Raw genomic sequence first — 19,506 nt, forward strand, 5'->3', positions numbered from 1 at the left:
GGGTGTCAGGATGGACCTCACTGATGAAAATAATTAAAATATTAAAACTGTCACTATTAATAAATACACTCAGAAATTAAACCAGCCAAGACTAAAATTCTTAGCAGATGGCTCCATACTCCTGCTCACATGGCCAAGCAGCAGGACAGATAAGCCAGCTCAGTCCCAGATATGGGTCAGCTCTAGCCACAGACAGTCCCATTTCTCTTAGACTCCCTCCATATAGGCAGGGAGAGCTGCAGAGATCTCTCAGAAGCCAAAAGCCCAGTCCTAGCCACTCTGCAGAAACATCCCCATGCCAAGAGGATGTCTCAAGAGTGCTTTTAGCAGAGCAGTTAATATCCAAGCTTATGTTTCAGAGGGGGCAGGGCACCAGCAAAGAGCACTGACATTGAGCTATGGCTTCCACAGTTGATCGAAATAGTTTAATGCATTTCCATTTCCAGTTGTATGGATCCAGCAATGCTTCTTACTTATTTACAGTATTGTGCCCTCCTCTCCTCCTTGCTCTTCTGTTTGCTACATAGATAACAGGGGAAATTGATGCTGACTATTGCCCACCTGATATACAGCATTGCCCACCTAGATTGTTTATACCTGGGTATAAACAATCAGCAGGATTGGGTTCAGCAGGATTTTAAAGAGGAGTGAGTCAACAGCATGTGACCAGGAATAATATTTGCCAGTGTGTGAGCTTGAATAGGAAAACATATCTGTGCCCACCTGAACATTAAAGTGGCAAGGGCAACAGATGCCCCAGCAGGACGTATTCTGGCTGCCTTCTAGGTCAGGGCAGAGCCAGACCTGCTGGTCACCAGCCCTATGGCAATGCCTATGCCTAGAACTATGCAATGGCTCCTGAAGTCTTGTTAACAATGATAACTGCCTCTCCAAAGAGAATGTCAGTCTGCTTTCCTTATTACACCTAATATTTACTATGCTTTTAAGATAAAGCACAATAATACACCTGCTGCTTAATGTGGCAAAATTCTACCTAAGGGCAGTAAGTGTAATCCTTTGGAGATCAATCCCAGATTATTGTGGACTACTATTCTGGATCCAGAAGGGGCCAAATTTGCAGGCCATGTTATTCCTAGGAATGAGTCAGTCAGGTTAATTCCTTTTCTTGTCTTTCTTCCTGCCCAGATCTCACCTGCTGTGTGACCTAAAGATGAGAAACATGATCATCTTTCAGACTTGACTATCCAAAACAAGGTCAACCCTATGTAAATATCTCCTCTTCCTTCTTCCCTTCTTTCTCTGGGCACTTAGAGACACCAATACTTCTGCCAAAGACAAAAATGGCACCAGCAAAAATCTGCTTATCCAATCATCAGAAATTGGTAATCTAACTAACGTCTCTCAACAGAGGAGATGGGTGCTCTGCTACCAGGCTTTGGTGGTTATCCAAAGATGGAGGACCCATTCAGTTGATCGAGCAAGGGCCTGAGAGCAAGTAGTGAGTGCTGTGAGGGAGAATAAACCTATCTGTGGGAAAATACTGGAGCAGACGTATCAAGTATCAGGTGTTATGAGGAGTGCAGGGTTGAGCTGGACTTTGAGCTGTCCAGTAGCTTATGACGTGCTGTTCAGGACTGACAAAGCATCAGAGCTGACACAGTATCATTCAAGCAGGACAATGTACTGGGATTGCAATTTACGCCACACTGTTTTGAGTCTCTAACAGACCAAATGTAATATTCACCATGATACGACAGTCATCTCAAAGGCCAGTTCTAGCAACAGCTAGAGTTTAGAGTCACTACTAATCTTTGTAATTCCTGGAAATGTTATTTTTGACCAAGATTTTAGGATACATGGCTAATATATTTTTTGCAATTTCTTATTATGTACTTGCTAAATTTGAATCTAGGTAGCATCCTTTTCACTGATCCACACATACACACTTTCTTTCCTCCTTTCATACATACTGGCTGAAATGATGCTTTGTATTCCAAAACCCAGAGTGCTGCACATTTTGAAGTCCAGTGTGTGTTTTACAGCCTTATGCTATCTCACCTACTTAGGGTGACCCAGCCCTGATTTTAAACCTGCCGCTGCAGAGGATTCATTTTTCTGCTGGGATTTTCTTGAGCAAGTACCTGGTCCTGAAAAAAGCCTTGACAACAGCATCAGCAATAGCACTGATATTATTAACAGCAGCACTCTGCCCTTCCATTACTATTTTTATTTCCAGAATTCAAAGCTATGTTCATTATGATCCACAAATCCTTGAATAGATGGGTCAGTTTTATTCCTGTTTTGAAGCTACAGGAAAAGATGACAAGACACTGCCACTCCAAGTGGTAGCCAGATTCCCAGGAGTTCTGACAAGCTCAATTGCTTGCTGTAACCAGTATACAACATTTCTTCATCCTAACCACAGAGCTATAAGGCTGCAAGGACTTTCATGGACTTATTAATGTTCCAAAGCTCTACAGTTCAGACCAAATCAACAGACCATCCAGCCTGTCAGAGAGCTGATGATAGATAATTATAGCTCATAAGATAAAAGGAGAGCAACTTTTTCTGCTTGCAAAATACAAAAAAATAATAAAAAGCCCAAACACTTTTTTTTTTTGACAGCTGACTTGTTCTTTTTGTCTTCTTATTCTCTTTCCACTATTGCAATGCAGTTGGCAAAGCCTATTTCTGGGCTAGTTTGTTACAATACAGCACTATATGCATGAGAGTGAGGGGAGAAAAAGAAAAGAGAAACACAGAAACAGGTTCTGACATCTAATCAAATCTGCTGTATTGATTTTGCAACTTTAGCTTTGGAGCAAATCAGAGAAACAACCACACTATCACCCAGAATTCATTCTTCCCTTGAGTGAGCCAGTTCAAAAGGAGTTCACACTGACACATAAACAGGCACGCCTGCATGCGCACACACACACGCGCGTATGCACCCGTGTGGACACACACCCCACGTAAGCAGCTCTCCGGTGGGATGTGTGGGCTGGGGGAGGCGGGGGAAGTGCTCATCACAGAGGCTGCAGGAGCCACATGATCCCCATATCTGACAAGATGAGAATTCCAGAGCAAGCCACTGGACTAATGAGCTACCCACGCTGGAGACCAGCATTTCAATTAAACACAGCGGTCCCTGCCGCAGCACCCACCTCCTTCCAGCTGCATGAACAAGAAGGAGGAAAGTGATAAACAGGGACTGTGTTGTATACTGAGGGTTTTTTGCATAGGGCTAAAGGGGGGGAGCCTATAAAGGTGAGGAGGGCAATTCTTGCCCTGCTTTCTTGGGTCACAGTTTGTTTTTCATGCTGATGGAAGGAGCAAATTGACAGCCCTGAAACAAAAGCTGACTGCTCAGGCCCAGAAGAGGCTGTCCCACCATAAGGTCCTTCCACAGTTTCCAGGCAGGAGGAGACAGCGCAGGTATACAAACACTCAGTATGCACCCAGCTCCAACTAAGGGTACACAGAACTGACTGAGAAATTAAGAGGGCTGTTTGGGTGGGCTGCCACATGGACCATAACACCATTACCTGTCCAAGATCACAATAAAGAATTGCTTGGCCTTGGGAAGAGCTATAGGAAGAGTATGTTGTGTTACTCTTTACACAGAAGTTCTTCACATCTTTAGCTTCTTAGGGTCACATCAAAGGATCTGCCCCAGAACAGCTTCTAGCTTGCACCTACCATCTTTCTTGTGTGAGGAGTCATGTCCTCCCCCTCCAGACCACCTAGTAACCCTGAATTCATGCCAGGCTCGGCACTGCTGCTCCCTCTGCAGGAGCAATGAAGGTCAGCGAGGACCACAGAGCTTTCAAATACCAACACCAAACTGGGGACACCAGCATGTCTGATGAGTCATTGCTTCACAGTGAGATTTTGCTGCATCTCTCATCAGTTCTTGGGGTGACCAAGAGTCACCCTCCCTGCCACGTCCTGCCATACCCCATACACCTGACCCAGCCTGCCTTTCAAAACAGCTTAAACCAAGACGCATATTTCCACCCTGCTTAAGGGAAGCTTCTCCACACATACTTACCTGCACAGAAATCTGCACACATTTCCCTGTCCCTATCCTGTAATTTAATTCCTGCCCTGCTCCTGAATGGACAGAGATAATTTTAAAAGGGCATCTTCGAATACTGAAAGAGCCTACAGGATTTCGCACACTCCATTACTGCTGTGCTCCTAGCAGCTCACATCTGTAAGCAGTGTGTCTGGTTGGCTTCAGCCAGGATATCCACTCTAGTCACACTTTTCTTCCCAGGGAGCAAGCCTGGGAGGAGTGTGGTAGCATGTCTAATGAGTGCTGCTGTGCTGCGCATGGAGGCTCTTCAGTCACAGCCCAGAGGCAGTGTGCCTGGGTGCAAATTAACTGGCTCCCTACCCATCCCACACCTGCCAGATCGGTGCTGCTCAGAGGACTCTGTGAGAGTTCAACAATTGCACTATCCCGATGGGACAAGGTCTCTGTGGAGGTCTACTCCTACAGTCACAGCTCCTTCCAGACCAAGGCATTGTACCCAGCTACCTTCCCCCTGTCTGATTCAAAGTCTTGAAGAAGAGAGCACAGACCCCTGCATGTCAAAACACACCTCAACAGGATGGGAGCTGAGCAGGCTCACTCTGGGGGGAGAAACCACTGCAGGGAAAGGATGGAGATAGTCACCCAAAGTGGACACCAGCAGCATCCCTCCCTCTACATCCACCTTTGTGCACAGATAGCGCCTTCAAGCAGGGCTGGGAGCACCACCCATCACTGAAATCACTCAATACATCACATGCTAAGAATCAGTTTTCTGTTACTCACAGCTTTATTGCATGGAAACCATTTGGGAGTATGCAGTCCCTATTAGGGTCTGCCTAGTGCTGCTTTTCAGGCAAAATGGTTCAGGCATGTCCAGAAGTGACAGCTGGGGTAACTAAGTTGAAGAAAGGGTTGTGGGGTGGAAATGGTCTAATTAACTTCATTTGCTACCTTTTGAGTGCTTGACTTTACAAACTTACTAACTGTCCTGGTTTTAGCTGGGATAGAGTTAATTGTCTTCCTAGTAGCTGGTACAGTGCTATGTTTTTGAGCTAGGTATGAGAAGAATGTTGATAACGCTGATGTTTTCAGTTGTTGGTAAGTAATGTATAGTCTAAAATCAAGGATTTTTCAGCTTCTCATGCCCAGCCAGTAAGAAAGCTGGAGGGACACAAGAAGTTGGCACAGGACACAGCCAGGGCACCTGACCCAAACTGGCCAACAGGGTATTCCATACCATAGGACGTCACATCTAGTATAGGAACTGGGGGGGTGGGGGCGGGGGTACTCACGCTCAGGAACTAACTGGGTGTTGATCGGCGAGTGGTGAGCAATTACACTGTGCATCATTTGTATATTCCAATCCTCTTATTATTACTGTTGTCATTTTATCAGTGTTATCATTATCATCATTAGTTTCTTTTCTGTCCTATTCAATCATTCTTATCTCAACCTATGAGTTATACTTCTTTTCCTGATTTTTCTCCCCCATCCCACGGGGGAGGAGGGGGGGGGGGGCGGTGGAGATCAAGTGAGCGGCTATGTGGTGCTTAGTTGCTGGTTGGGGTTAAACCAGGACACTAACATACCCTGAAGGTATTTTACACATATGTAATGCACACAAACACACACCTGGTAAAGCTGCTGTTCTGCACTCATCCACTGATAGGGAAATAGAAAGTATTGTATACAAACACACAACACCTCTCCCTTCCACTTGCAACACGCTGGCCATACGGTATCTTGCTCTTAGCCTTGTATAGCCAGACCAATTAAATATAAACTGTTCAAAGGTCCCCAGACAAAAGAGATGTTTCTGCTCGGCCCAGCAAGAAAGGTCAACTCTGCCTGAAAGCAGCACTGAGCATGTCAACCCTGCTTAGCCCACAGGCTTTTGTGTACGCAAGCATTCAGACAGGCACTCCAGTACTGTATGGTTATACTCACACTGCACGTTGAGCTGCACCAGGGCTTCCCGGGGTCTGATGTTAAAGCCATTGTATCTGGCTGTCTGACACTTATAGGTCCCGCTCATTTCTCGGCTCACGCTCTCCAGGCGTAGCTTCCCATCATATGTCTCCATTGTCATTGACCCCGAAGGCATGGGGGTTTCCTTATCTACCCGGGACCAGATGATGGGTGGCTTGGGCTTCCCTCGAACCTCACACTGCAGCTCAGCCCTGGAGCCCTCCCGGACGGTGATGGTGGACTGACCTTTAGGGACACTGATGGTTGGTGGCACTATAAAGGGAGACAAGAAGGGAATTGTTTTACACTGAGTTTCCAGTGAGCAAGGAACATTCTTGAGATGCTTGTGTTTGAGTCACACCAATAGCCCCGAATTCCAAAGGTTTTCACTTGACACACGGCAAACCCCTACAAGAACATGCTGCCCATGTAAGTCATCCTACAGGGTCTGGAGCTGCAGGGTACCAAGGAAGATTCCAGATTCTCCAACAATGCATCCCAACACCAATGGCAAGTACCAGCTGTATTGGGACGTTCCCTCAGCTCCCATCCCTCTGGTTGCAAAATGCTGTCCAGCAGCAGGGCTAGCACCAAGGAACCCAAAGGCAAATGCCTCTGATTCATTTCTCAGTTTCTGGTCAGTGAATTTCTCAAGTCGAACTGAAGACTTTTGGCCAAGAAATAAAAGTTGTATCTGCCAAGATGTCTAGTCTCCTTATCCAGGTTAGACCAAAACTGAGACTTAGAGGATTAGTGCTTGTAGATAGCATCTCCAGCCTTATCAGACATCCAGGATCCCTGTTTGCTCCTAAACCACAGCAGGGAGCCAGCTCTATTAAGTGTCTTTGCTTACTTTACATTGTGAGTCACAGTACACTGGTTATCTCTGGCTAACTTGAGTGAGAGATGGGTCCCAGCAAAGATCACTTCTGGCATCCCTTCTAGGCTGGGAAGAGCTTATCCAGCAGAACTGCGTCTGAGCTGGGGCTAGAGCTGGAGGCATACTAACACTCAAGAAATACACAGCTATCAACTGATGAACCCCGCCCCCCCCCCCCCCCCCAACCTTTGCTGATAAACAAAGTTCAAAAGAAACCCAATGACCCAATGACTACAGCTAAAGGGTGCAGAGGTGTCCATGGGAAGAGGTTTGTTGTTCACATCTCCAACTCTACCAGGAACCCAGGAAGGGGATGTTTGTGCTAAAACCCATGTAATGTTGACATTTTATTTGTATTAGGCTTCAGATTTAACAGTACAACTGAGGTAAATATGGCCACAGTCATTTTCTGAAAGCTCCTTTTTCAGCCCTTCCTGCTGAAAGCGGTGACACTTGGATTGACACTTCCATAACTGCAACGGCCACGTACTGCGTTTCCATTTAAATCAAAGTTTAGAACTACAGAGGCTGTAACAAGCTGGTCTAACCAATGTTAGCTCAATTCAACTCCAGCAAAGGAGAGTGTGCTACAGTAATTGTACACGTTACAGCTCATAGCTGCTATATGAGCAAATTTAGGATGGCTCCAGCCCAATCTCCTGTCTGCAGTGACCTCCCTATGTAACAAGGAGGACACATTTTCAATTTTCAGGTCTCCTGTGGGCTGGGGAATCTCATCACACCCTGTCCCACACAGCAGGAAGGGACGACAGCACTCTTGGTGCCTGAAACTGCCAGAAGCTGCTCACCTGGTGAGAGGCAATTTTCTCCATAGGGAAAAGCTGTAAATTGCATTTGAAGATTTTTTTTTTAATTAAAGCTATCTCCTCAGAGCCACTCAGTGGAGGCAGACACCTTGGCGAGGTCAGGGTTTGCTCAGTGGGGAAACATGGAGCCACCGCTACCGCCTTCCTGCTCTGATCCTGCAGTCTGGGAAAAACCTGCTGGGTTTTTATGTAGGAACCACATGTCAGAGGTGGCTTATTGCTGTTCGTGGGAATGCCGCACGCTGGACAGCCTTGGCTGCTGCACGGATGGTTGCCCTGGTAGGGATGGCCTTTTTCATTCCCTGGGTCACAAAATGGTCCTGCTGGCTCAGGTTGCCAAAGAGAGGCTTCAAAACACCCCAGGCTGCCTTCCTGCCTTTCCCCACCAGCAGGCACCCACATGAGCATGTGGGGCTCGCCCTCCACCAGACAGGCCAGAGGACGGGACAACCCGCCACCACAGATACCTCCTTTAAGGCAGCAACCAGCTGGTGCTTGGACAAACATCTCCACCAACAGACACTGCCCAACCTTTTGGTGGGATCATCCAGTATCTCCCAGCCCTTCGCAACCTCCTACCCTTGCAGTCTTAAACACAACTGCACTCTGCCATCTAGTGATCTTGGGCAAAAAATATTGCTCCTGGTGGCAGCAGACATACAAGGTCAGGAGAGCCAGCTTTGCACCAGGATTGTGGGGGTCCCCCTGTTTTGCTCCCTACTGGTACAACAGGGTTGGTATCTGCTGACACAGACAGGGCCCTACCTTCCAGGGCTGCCAACAGAAGGGAAGCATCACCCTTTGGTCTTTAGTGGGTCCATGGCATGGTGAGGGCTCAATCTCCAGGCTGTTCACAAGTACTGGGTGCCGTCCTGTTGGAAGCAGTCTGGCCCCAGCATTTCTACTGGGAGACAGGGGCTTCCCAAAGCATCAAGAGCAGTCACAGCACCTTCTCCCTGGGGGTTGAAGCAAGCAATGTCCAGAATCAAGACTGGGACCAGCCTGGCCAATGGATCCAGCACAACCAGGGATTGAGAAGAAACTTTCTGTGAAGGTTCAGGACAAATCTGTGGGCAGCTGGCTCCCCTCAGGAGTCCTTACCAGATTACTAGACCAATGCTGCATTGTGCTGTACACTCAAGGTCCTGGAAAGGCAGCAAGATGATATGGATGTAATGGAGAGCAGAGCTGGGCCTACGATTTCCCCAGAAACAAAAAGGCAGCCTTGAGACTCTGTATTTCAGTCTCCAAGGTGACCGACAAACACACTTATGTATTAGTCCTGTCCTCACCAAGCCATGGGGTGAAGCTTTGACCCTGATTTTAAAGGGGGCAGGGATTTATAACACTTGGACTCCTACAAAGAGTGCCTAAGACAGATTGCAATTGCGATCCAGTAAACATTAAAGCTCTTCACAGAATTTGCTATGACAGATGATACCAATCTCCTGGCCACAGATCTAAAAAAGGGGACATTCCTCATAAGCAATGCCAAAGAGAGGAAAGAGCAGCTTGCTTTCTCTTTTACTCCCTTCTAAGCAAAGGGATGTTTGAAATTTGGTGAAATATCACTGTCTTTTTCTTCTTTCACAATTTGGAGACTTCTTTGAACAATCACACTCTAAACCTGCCTCTGGAGCTTTCACTGTACTGCGCTTTGGACTTTTCATAGGGAGAAAACATAAAGGAAGATCTGCTTGGTGCATAACACATCTGGTAGAGGAGCTGTAACTATCACCCATCTCCAGTCTCAGGCAAATGCTTGCCTGAGGATGTGAGACTTTTCCCCACTAGGATTCAAGACCCTCATGTGAGGTCCTTTAAAAAAGCCAGAGGCATGGGAGTGGTGGGCAGCTAGTGATGCCAACCACTCCTCTGAGGTTCCTAGCTGCCACAGAGAGGCTCACCTGTCTCTGAGGAGATGTTAACCTCCACACTGAGGTCAGGAATGGGTGCTCCCTGGAAAGTAGCCACACACAGGTAGGTGCCGTAGTCACTGAATCTCAGGTCAATAATCTCCAAGCTGCAGGTCACAGGTGGGAGCTCGGGGTCGTTCCGGGTGATGAGCAACCGGTCTGAGAACCTGGCTGGTTTCCCATTCTTGTACCAGGAATAGACAACCTTCTCCTGAGGGACAGCATCTACATGGCATGACAGCTTCAAGTCCTGCCCTAACTGGATGGTCTCACTCTCTTTGATCACATCAGGGGTGATTTGGAATGTGGCATTCTTCATGGCTGGGATGGAAAGTGCAAAACTGGTTAGGGACAGCAAAGTGTCTTGCATGGGATAGGATAACAGCTCTGCTCCTCAAGAAGGCAACATCTCCATGCCAAGTCTGTCCAAATACCTCCCCTGATTATGTTCCCACAAAATATCCCCAGGCTCTCACATGTAGCAGTCTGGGATCATTCTCCAGTCCAGGACAGTGCTACAGCCCAGGATGAGGGTGCAAGCAGTGCTAGCACAGCTGTTGGTCTGGGAGCAGAGGAGCATGCACAGGCACTTCTCCAGAACACTAATTGCTGCTAAGTATCACATTCACCCTCTGCTGTACAACAACAGCCATGAGAAATGCAAACGGAGCCCCTCCACCCTGAAAACCCATGGTCTGAGAAAAAGAGCAACTTACACCGCACCAGCAGGTTCACTGTCTTCTTTGCTGGGTTCCCCACATTGTTGATGGCCGTGCAATTGTAGTAGCCCGAGTCCTCCACGTGGATCCTCCAGATGGTGAGGTTGCCTCCTTGCACAAGGCTATTAGGAGGCATCGGGCCAGGAGAGTGAGACCAAACGACCTCTGGCTGTGGGTCACCGCCCATCAGAGAGCATTGCATAGTGATGTTGTCACCAGGGTTGACCACCAGCGTCTCATTGACAGACAGCTTCAGAGCAGGTGGGGCTGAAAGAGTACAAAGAGGGACACTTCTGAGCTTGAAAAAGACCCATCCACTTGCCTGTGCACAGCTTCATACTTTCTATGATTTGTTCTTGAAGATGGCTGGTTTGTATAGGGAGAGCTGGAGGGATCCATAAATTCATTACAAATACAAGGTATTTGTGAACCTAAAGCATGATCATTACCATGTCTTTAAGTTAGATCACTCTGCTCTGTTATGGTTAGGAAACACTGCAGGCAGGACCTCACACCACCCCCGAATGGAGGTTATACCTAAAACACTCCATTGCTAGTGTTTAGGATTGGAGCACAAGATAGATATGATATTTTTGTGTTCAGTGCAGGTTCTCTAGGGCTTAGGACTCAGGTCAGAAGAAAAGCCCAGTGAATCCCTTTTATACAGGTAGGAGTGGCAACCAGACAAAATTTGGCAGTAGGAAACCTGAGGCTAGAGGCTTCTTGACTCCTGATGCGAACAATTTCAAGGCAGAGGGGCAATGGAAAGCCACTGTGGCTCTGCATTACTTACCTGCACTTCACCCAGCCCACTCCTCTGCAGACACCACAGTGCCTTCTGTTCTCCCTGTATTTAACTTGCCTGACTCTAGGCAGGACCTGCAGAAGCAGCACTGGAGAAAAGGCTCAACTCCTGCTACAGCACCTGTATCTCCCTTGCTGCAACACTATTGTATGAATCAGTTAGTCTGCTTAGGCCTTGGATAGAAACAGCACAATAGACTGAGCCCTGAGAAAGGGGGGGGGGGGGGGGGGGGGGAGAGGGAGTCAGGAGAACAAGAGATTTATTGTCACAAGGCACAGGAAGTTGCAGCCCTGGACTGAGCTTAGCATCTCAGGACCTGATCCAAAGCATGCTGGGAAGCTCACTGGCATGTCAGTGTTTGCTGGATGGTTCTCTCAATCCCAAGGGAAGGTCAGGCAGGTGCATGCCCAGTTACAGTCTGCTGCTTCTGCCTGACCACCAGAGCTCCACCCTGATGGAGAGGTGAAGGAGAAAGGACAGGCTCAGAGGAGCCTGCTTGAACCCAACAGTTGTTTGTGGTCAAGGACAGTTGGGATTAAGACACTCCTCCCATACAGAGCTGCCATCCCAAGAAGGAGTTTGGGGAAAGGTCTACCATGAAAAAAGGACCTCAGCTATCTCATGATATGCCTCTCCATCTCACACCCAACTAGACATCTTTGAGAGGCAAAGCCTTTGCCAGGCAGCTGGCCCTCACAGTTTGGATCCTGACATGGAGGACCAGGACCTGTCTGCACCATAACAGACCATGAAGAGCAGCTCTGCAGCCAGTCTTAACCTCCTTCATCTCCACAGGTGTCAAATACACTTTTCTGTAGACCTGGGGACTACAGACCGGGTCACAGGGATTGTCTTTCATGCACAACTGAACTGAGATTGATTCAAAATGTCTAGATGACCTCTGCTTTGAATACCCTAGTACTTGGTTTTAGTTTATATTATTTCTGCACCCTTCTCACTACATCCCCCTCCAGGAACTGATCAAAAAAACTTCCCTTTGTATTCCCTATTTCATCCCATGAAAAGCCTTTTAAAAGCCCTTGTCAGCACCATCACTGGCCCCATCCAGACAGACCTGAGAAAGTAGCAGTCCCCAGCACGAAGGCAGGGAGTACGTTTTAAATAACAGCCATAATAATGCAAAATAAGACATTGTTCCATATTCATGAAGCCTGATTTAACAGCATCATTATTTCTACCTCTTCTCTCCCTGGACCCTGCATTAATGAGCTGTGCTGGATTTGTGTTGGATCTCTGAATTACAGCCCATACAAACAAGGCGAGGAGGACTGCTCTCTCCCCAGCACCAGTGCCATAACTTAGCAGCACAACTACTGCCATGCTGGGATATTGCTTTGATGCACTCAATCAAATGTCCTCTCCCTGGTCACAGGGCTTGCTATTTGTGCAAGAGGTGGCCAGCTGGGCCCAGGGAAGGTGGCTCCTCTGCCACCTGCACTGGTCATTGTGAGGCCAGTGGTAGAGTCCTTGAATTCTGGGATGCCACAGCCTGCACTCAAAGCCTTTGACAGGTCTCTTTGCTGGAGTATTGGAAACACTGTGCAAGGGTTAATGAGCACTAATCAGCAAAGGAAGGATTTGTATCCTTTCCAAGCTCTAGGTAGTTTCACTAGCCGTTATGAAGCCCAGCAATGCAATAGCTCAATACCCTGTGATCAGGCAGGACACATTCCTGTCGCTAATATGCTGTCGGCTGAGCATGGCTGACACCAAGTAGCTGTTCCTGCCTTCTGACATTGTACTGGTTTCAGGTTCATAGGGCACAGAAAGTGACAGATGCAGCATCTTGCCTGGGAATCTCCATCCATCCCCATCAGAGCCAGAGAAAGGCTGAGACCAGCCTATGTCCAGAGAAATGTCAGAGTTGGAGTGCACAAACCAGAGGTCCTGCAGTTAAGATTTAGGGCTTTTGCAGTGCTTGATGTGCACATATCTGATCAACACTCATCCTGCCCAGTTCTGGGCAAGGCAACAGAGAAAAAAAAGTGACGTGCTGGTGCAAGCACTGCCTCGGGGCAGGTTGTGTGTGCATGCAAGAGGGAGGCAGGGAAACTGCAAAGCTGCCACCCACACAGCTCCAGGCAGCAAGGTCCCATGATGTGCCCCAAAATGGAGCCCTGGCTGTGGCAGCCTGTGCAGGCTCCCACTCCCACTCCTGTCAGCAGACAGAGGTTAACAGTCTGCAGACATTGTTATGCAGGAGATTAATCTCATTTATTTGTAACCTGTGGCAATTCCTTTTGTTCTTGGCTCAGAAAACCTGCTGGTGGAGTCTGCTGAGCAGCAAGGGGACCATTAAAAACAAAGAGTTACTTTCAATTCCCTTTGAAGTCCAATTTGCTGCAGTAAAACTGCAGGAGAATTAACCAGCTGGGCTGCTTAATTTTGCAGAAATCAAGGAAGGGGAAAACGTCAGCCTGACCCTGCTAGAGCAGGTGATGACAGCCCAGTGCTGAGCTGGTCCTGTGACTCTGCAGACCCAGCCTACTGCTCTAGAGCCACACAACAGGAGCAGGACAGAGGAGGAGCAGGGGAAACCTCCTTCACATTAAGGTTGCAGACCAAGAACCCATCCCCTGCTGCAAGGGCCAAGCTGGTGACAAAGAGCCTGGGAGAAGGACATCTCCTTGCCGGAGACTACAACCTGCCCAAAGGCCACTGCCAGAGAAGCCAAAGCAAGCCAGCTGAGAAACAACAAATGAACTGGGAAGAGAAGCTTTCCTTGGCCTGACATGACCTGACCCACCAATTCCCCTCAAGATCTACAGTACTTGGGTCTATAAATATTTAAAGTGATCAATTTCCATACATCTCGATGCCCTTTGGGCTCTCCTCAGTTGCAAAGGCATCCTGAGTGAAGCTGCTCAGGATTCTGGGCACAGCCAAGGCTACAGAGGCTGCTAAAGCACAAGTGTAAGAGGGAAAGAAAAGACCTATGGAAAAAAAAGAGAGAATTAAAGATTTTTCTTTAAATATTTCCTAATCTATGCACAATACTACCTCCAGGGCAAGTAAGCCAGGTAATATTTCATGTTAAATATACTTTGTTATTTAACACAAACCCTGCTCACACCGCAATGCCAGCTTCATTTTCACCACCAGCTTTTAATACCATTTGCTAGGAACACTTTTTCAATGGTCCCTTTGAGCTTGTAGTGTCAGGCTCCACTGTAACTATGTATAAATATGCATCTATAACTAAAAACAGGAAAAAAGAACTAGATGTATGTGGTATGTAGTCCAGGTTCAGAGCTTAGATAAGTACTTAAAAAGTTGGTGTAAATTCAGCCATACCACTGGCTTGTGATCTGCCTACCAACCTGAAAATACATCTTTCCTGTTCACTCAGTAAAAGGGCTGGACTGAAATGAAGGGTAGCTTCCCTGTGCTTGGGTGGCAGGGGGTGTGGACATGAAGAGAAATTTGATTTTCTAGCTCTTCAAAGGTAAAAGACACAACAGGGAAGAAAAGCTGTATGAGATCCCTTTCTTCATCATGAGCACAAGATAAGTTTTTAAAGGGAATATTCCAGCATTCGCTACAGTCTCATCCTGAGAGAAATTCGAGTAGTGGTGTGAGTTGTTCAAGACATATTCAGAGATCTTACCACACAGAGAATATTTTTTTCTGACATTAGCTATAGTTCCTTTTCTTAAGCTCATTATTTTTCTTCTTGCTACATAAAATGATGCAACTATTGTTCAGCACCTTGGGCTCAAGTCAGATCAATAAACATAATTTATACAGTATCAACAATATCCCATCAACAGTTGGCAACATCAAAAGAGTTCTGTTTCCACAGCACAAAGATGACACAAGGGATGCAGCCTGCTTTGTGCTACATTAGAGAGGTGAATAATTCAAACAACTACAATGCCTTTCTTTCTGATCATGGAATACCTCAGGGCTGGAAGCAATTTCCTGACATTTACTTATTATTTGAAAACATTCAATATGTGTGGGAGCTTTGTGGGAGGGTTTTTGTGGCTGTGGTTTTGTGGGGTTTTGGGGTTTTGTTTGGTTTTTTTCTTTAATGGACAGGTTGCAGTTAGGTCCTTGCAAGTATTTGGTACACGATACTCAGTTATCAGTCAGTTATTGCAGGTCAAGCAAGAGGCACCAAGCTGATTCTGTTTGAAACTGGAGGTGTACCCAAGCACTGCCAGTATGAATATCAGTGTAAAATTTATTTATTGGGAAGGCACCAGAGATATTTGCTTTCCATAAACATCGGCACCAGCGGAGCCCGTTAGCTGGGAGGTGCTGAGAGCGCAGCATGGCAAACCAGGCCAGAGTCACAGACAAATAAATTATTTGTAAGAACTCCTGCAGCATCTGCCCCACTCTAGACTGTATTGAATCTATTTTTAAAGTCACTCTTAGAATTATAAATAAATAAAACAGTGTCTGGATTAAAAACTACATAGTGCCTCAACACCTACATGTAGCCTGCTTTAATGATCTCACGGCAGGCCTGGCCAAGGCACCAGCTATACGCAGAGCTACGAGAAATTAGAGCATCCCTGGCCACGTGAAGATTTGTAATCCTAGCAGCCTCATGTGTACATGAACGTGAGGTGCTGCAGGCCCTGGACAGGGTGCTGTGTTACCTTCCTGGAGGGGTAATGGCTGTTGAGCAGGTGAGGGATTGGAGGGCTGCAGGGGCCCTCTGTGTCCCCTCTTACCTGTGGTGTTTGTGAGCTGGAAGGTGATTGATTTGTCAGGGATGCTGCAGACGTTGCGGACAGACACCTGGCACGTGTAGCTGGCGTAATCCTGGGGCCGCAGGTTTTTCAGCTTCAGGACTTTGGTTTCACCCTGGGAGTTGGGGAAAAAAGGAGGGGGTGGGGAAAGACACAGGTGTACAAAGCACAGTTTATCATTGCAAGTCCATAACCTGTCCCAAAGTTTACAGATTACCAGCAGCTCCCATCAAAACCTTAGGGAACTGTGCAGACTCCAAGCCCCCCTAGCTATATATAAAGGAGATAGAAAATGTTTGCAGTGGTAACTCCACCTCCAGGATTTCTCAAAACACCCAGCAACCAACTGACATTTAACCTGAAAGCACTGCTGAACAGGTCTAGGTATAATTTCTCATCAACTGCCATGCAAATCATCTTGTGAAACTTGAAAAACCTTAAACTTCCTAGAACAGACCCCGAGATCTCGCACTGACATGTTGGTAGGACCCCAAGGGACATCACTGGGGTCTCAACATTGCAAACTCAAAGTAAATCAGAGCAGATTCAGGCATTAATGCTGGCCTAAATATGACAAGTTCAATAAGTAGGCAGTAAAAATTTGAAGTACAGAGTGAAAAAAGATAATAATTCCAAGAAATACTCAAAGAACTCCCCAAAACTTTCTGATCTCTCTTCTCCAGGTTCTAATCTTATTTATGCTGGTGTACATCTAGAGTGACTGCATGGACTTTGATAGCCTTTTCTCGTACTATGGTAACAAACAAACAAAAATCACTCCCTGGCACTCCATTAGTTACTGGCTTGTTATAGAAACAGAATCAAGTTGTTAAATTAACAATAGATGCATTCTGTATATTTTTCTTTCTTTATGGAACATGGAATGCTCTGAGATGCATTCTGTGGTTTGCACACCTTGCAACTCATACGTCTTCCCACGACAGCTTGTTGCTGTTGTTCTCCTTGTGTTTGTCTAAATCTCTTCTGGAGAAACAATTCCATAATTGCCTGCAAATGTGAGAAGGTGTCAGCATGACAAATCCTCTTGAGGACAACCTCAAGGGACCGGATGATGAGCTCAGGCATGCTAATATACTGAGGATCTGAACTGAGTAAATTAGAAAGATAAATACTTAGGCGACCAATAACCCTAAGAAAGTCTTGTCCCCTGAGATTTGTTGCTATGCCACACAAATGATGGCATTTACAATGTGCATGTCAACTACTTACTTACAGGGTCACATGCATCCTGTTTATTGATTAGTAAATGTGGGGTAAATGTGTATAAATGTTCAGTGTAAATGAGTTTTTTAAAACTTAAACAATAAAGTCTTCACCTCCTTTTTAATGTAAAAGCCTACCCAAACCTGATGCTGATACCAATTCATCTCTAAGACAATATTACAAACCCCTGCAAAGGGTACTTTGTTAAACATAGGGCATTTGAGCTCCAGCAAGGTTTTCCCCTCACAATAGTGTTGCAGAGGTGTGTTTTTGTTAACTTCAACTCTTACCAACCCAAACTCACAGGTTTATGCTGCTGTGGACCGTAAGGGCATGCCTGTGTGAGCACAGCAGTCCTAACACCCTCTCTCAGAGCTAGCAATGACCTATCATGGTGGAAATACTGCTTGACAGGAGCTGCAGGATGCTGGGTCATCTACACATTAATGCTGCAACATGGTGAAATTCTGCTGGATGCCTTATTTAGTTGAAGAAAATATCTCAACTCCTAAGACATCCTCTCACTAAGCAATGTCTCCTGTTAATTACACTGAGCTTAGTGAAAGCTGGAAGAGCCCATGGTGGCTTCCTGTAAGGCCAAGGATGTCCTGGTTGCGTGCCACATAGCACTGGACTAGACAAAGCTCTCTTCAGGGCCCAACAGCAGTGCTGACCTACAGCATTTCTGCAATTCTGCCACTAACCTGCAGCTCTTTTCTCTCTCCTCATCCCCCTGAATGTTTCCATTTGGCTGCCCATTTCCATGACCTACAGAGATGGCACATTTTAATAAAATGTGAACACAACTACATTAACTGAAAAGTTGCCTGGAGCATCGCTCAGAAATCAAACTCAGCCAGAATGCACTCAGGGCCCAGCTTTGGGAGCACAAGGAGGTGTGTGGGATGAAACAGATGCCCTGGGGAGCAGCCCTTTCAGCCCTCCCTTTCCACCCATCACTGCCTTGTGCTGCCAAACAGCCTTGCTGGAAGCGCTGAGGCTGGTTAGCATCTGAAGGACATTCAGAGCCAGAGCTCAGCTTAGGATAACGTGTCCAGAGTGCCTTGGCAAAAGAAAAATTCCCTTCCATCTCCCACTGCGTTGGCAGGCTAATTACTGCAAAGAAAGTGGCGTTCAGAGAGGCAAGTCCATCATAGGCAAGCAGAAGCAGAAAGGATGTGGATACCCTGTCACAGAAAGTCAGAAAGTGCTCAGGCAGTTGGGCTGCCTCTATTACTCATGAGCACTAGGAAAAGCTCTTCATCATTTGCCTCATGGACCCCACTGCAATTCCTGCCATTCACTCACACTACTAAACAGGAAGCAATTCCCCTGATTTACAGAGCTTGGGCACTCAATTAAGAGAAAAAATTAGTAATGGGTAGAGGCTAGAGGAGACCCAATGTTGGGATTGTTTGGATTTTAGTCTCAGGCATGTAACCTCATCAGGGGAGCTGTGACCTGCTCTTAGGGACAGTTGCCAAAAAAAAAAAAAAAAAAAAAAGGGACTTCTAGGCTGTCACACTCCCTCCTGCTGCTCTACTCCTCTTGTCCCCTGGGAACCCGCATACAAAATAGGGTCTACCAGCCCTTTCGGAGACAGTGCTCCTTGCAGTGGCCACCACCCTCTCCCCAGCATCGTAATCTACACAGGGAAAGAAATGCCATCCACTACAGAGTGCCCTGCATCAGCAAGATGCTCAACATAAGCTGGTGGAGGTGGTAGGGTTTTTTTCACCTGTGTGTAGAGGGGTTCATAGATGTCAACACCATTGTCCTGACTGTGGGAAAGTGTCTCAGCTCCCCGTTTCCAGATGAAGCGAGCTGGTGGGTTGGAGTTGACAGTGCAGCGGAGGAAGACAGTCTTCTCTTGGTAGAAGCTGCCACGTACATCGCTGATGGTCTGGTGAACGGTGAGAACAGGTTCATCGAGATCTGGAAGGAAGGTAAGGAGGGCCGCAGCAGTTGTTAGTGAAGCTTGGTCTGCACGTACAGCTGGCAGAGCAGATGATGCTCCAGGTGCCGTAGAGGAGAGGGGAAGCTCCCATATATTTGGCTGAGAACAACTGCTGAATTAAGAGCTGATCTGAGGGCAGGTAACACAAATGTTATCTAAAGGGAACAGATAGGAGAAGCCAAAATTCTCCTGCTTACCACACAACCTTCAGAGAATAGAAAGCACCCTCTGCTCTGCAGATCCCATGTGGTCCTCAAGCAAACTGCCTGCCTGCCACATGCCTCTCAGACCAGTGGGCTGTTTCACCTTCCCCAATGACACCCCACACCCCAAATCACTGCTCTCTATTTCAGTGAGAGGTCAGAAGGATCCCAGGAAACTTTGCTCCATCATAATTTCTTCTGCTTCCACTATCCAGTTCCCAAATGCCTCTTGAAATCATGGGGCTAAGCCTACAGCTGTAAGATGCCCACACAAAGGACATGA

General features: G+C 46.9%; 1 protein-coding gene across 4 annotated transcripts in view; it reads right to left on the minus strand.

Annotated features, from left to right (window-relative positions):
* Window positions 1-19,506, minus strand: part of MDGA1 (MAM domain containing glycosylphosphatidylinositol anchor 1) — a 156,240-nt gene that overhangs the window by 81,546 nt on the left and 55,188 nt on the right. For 2 of the 4 annotated variants that reach the window (XM_049833812.1, XM_049833811.1), the window contains exons 4-8: window positions 18,802-18,998; window positions 15,822-15,954; window positions 10,308-10,577; window positions 9,583-9,912; window positions 5,948-6,241 (exon numbers count right to left, since the gene is read on the minus strand). In XM_049833812.1, coding sequence (XP_049689769.1) covers window positions 5,948-6,241; window positions 9,583-9,912; window positions 10,308-10,577; window positions 15,822-15,954; window positions 18,802-18,998 — 1,224 coding nt within the window. The remainder of the gene's footprint in view (window positions 1-5,947; window positions 6,242-9,582; window positions 9,913-10,307; window positions 10,578-15,821; window positions 15,955-18,801; window positions 18,999-19,506) is intronic. The other 2 variants (XM_049833814.1, XM_049833813.1) reach the window with 2 other exon arrangements.

Source organism: Accipiter gentilis, chromosome 30 (assembly GCF_929443795.1).
Source record: "Accipiter gentilis chromosome 30, bAccGen1.1, whole genome shotgun sequence".
NCBI classification, from domain to species: Eukaryota; Metazoa; Chordata; class Aves; order Accipitriformes; family Accipitridae; genus Astur; species Astur gentilis.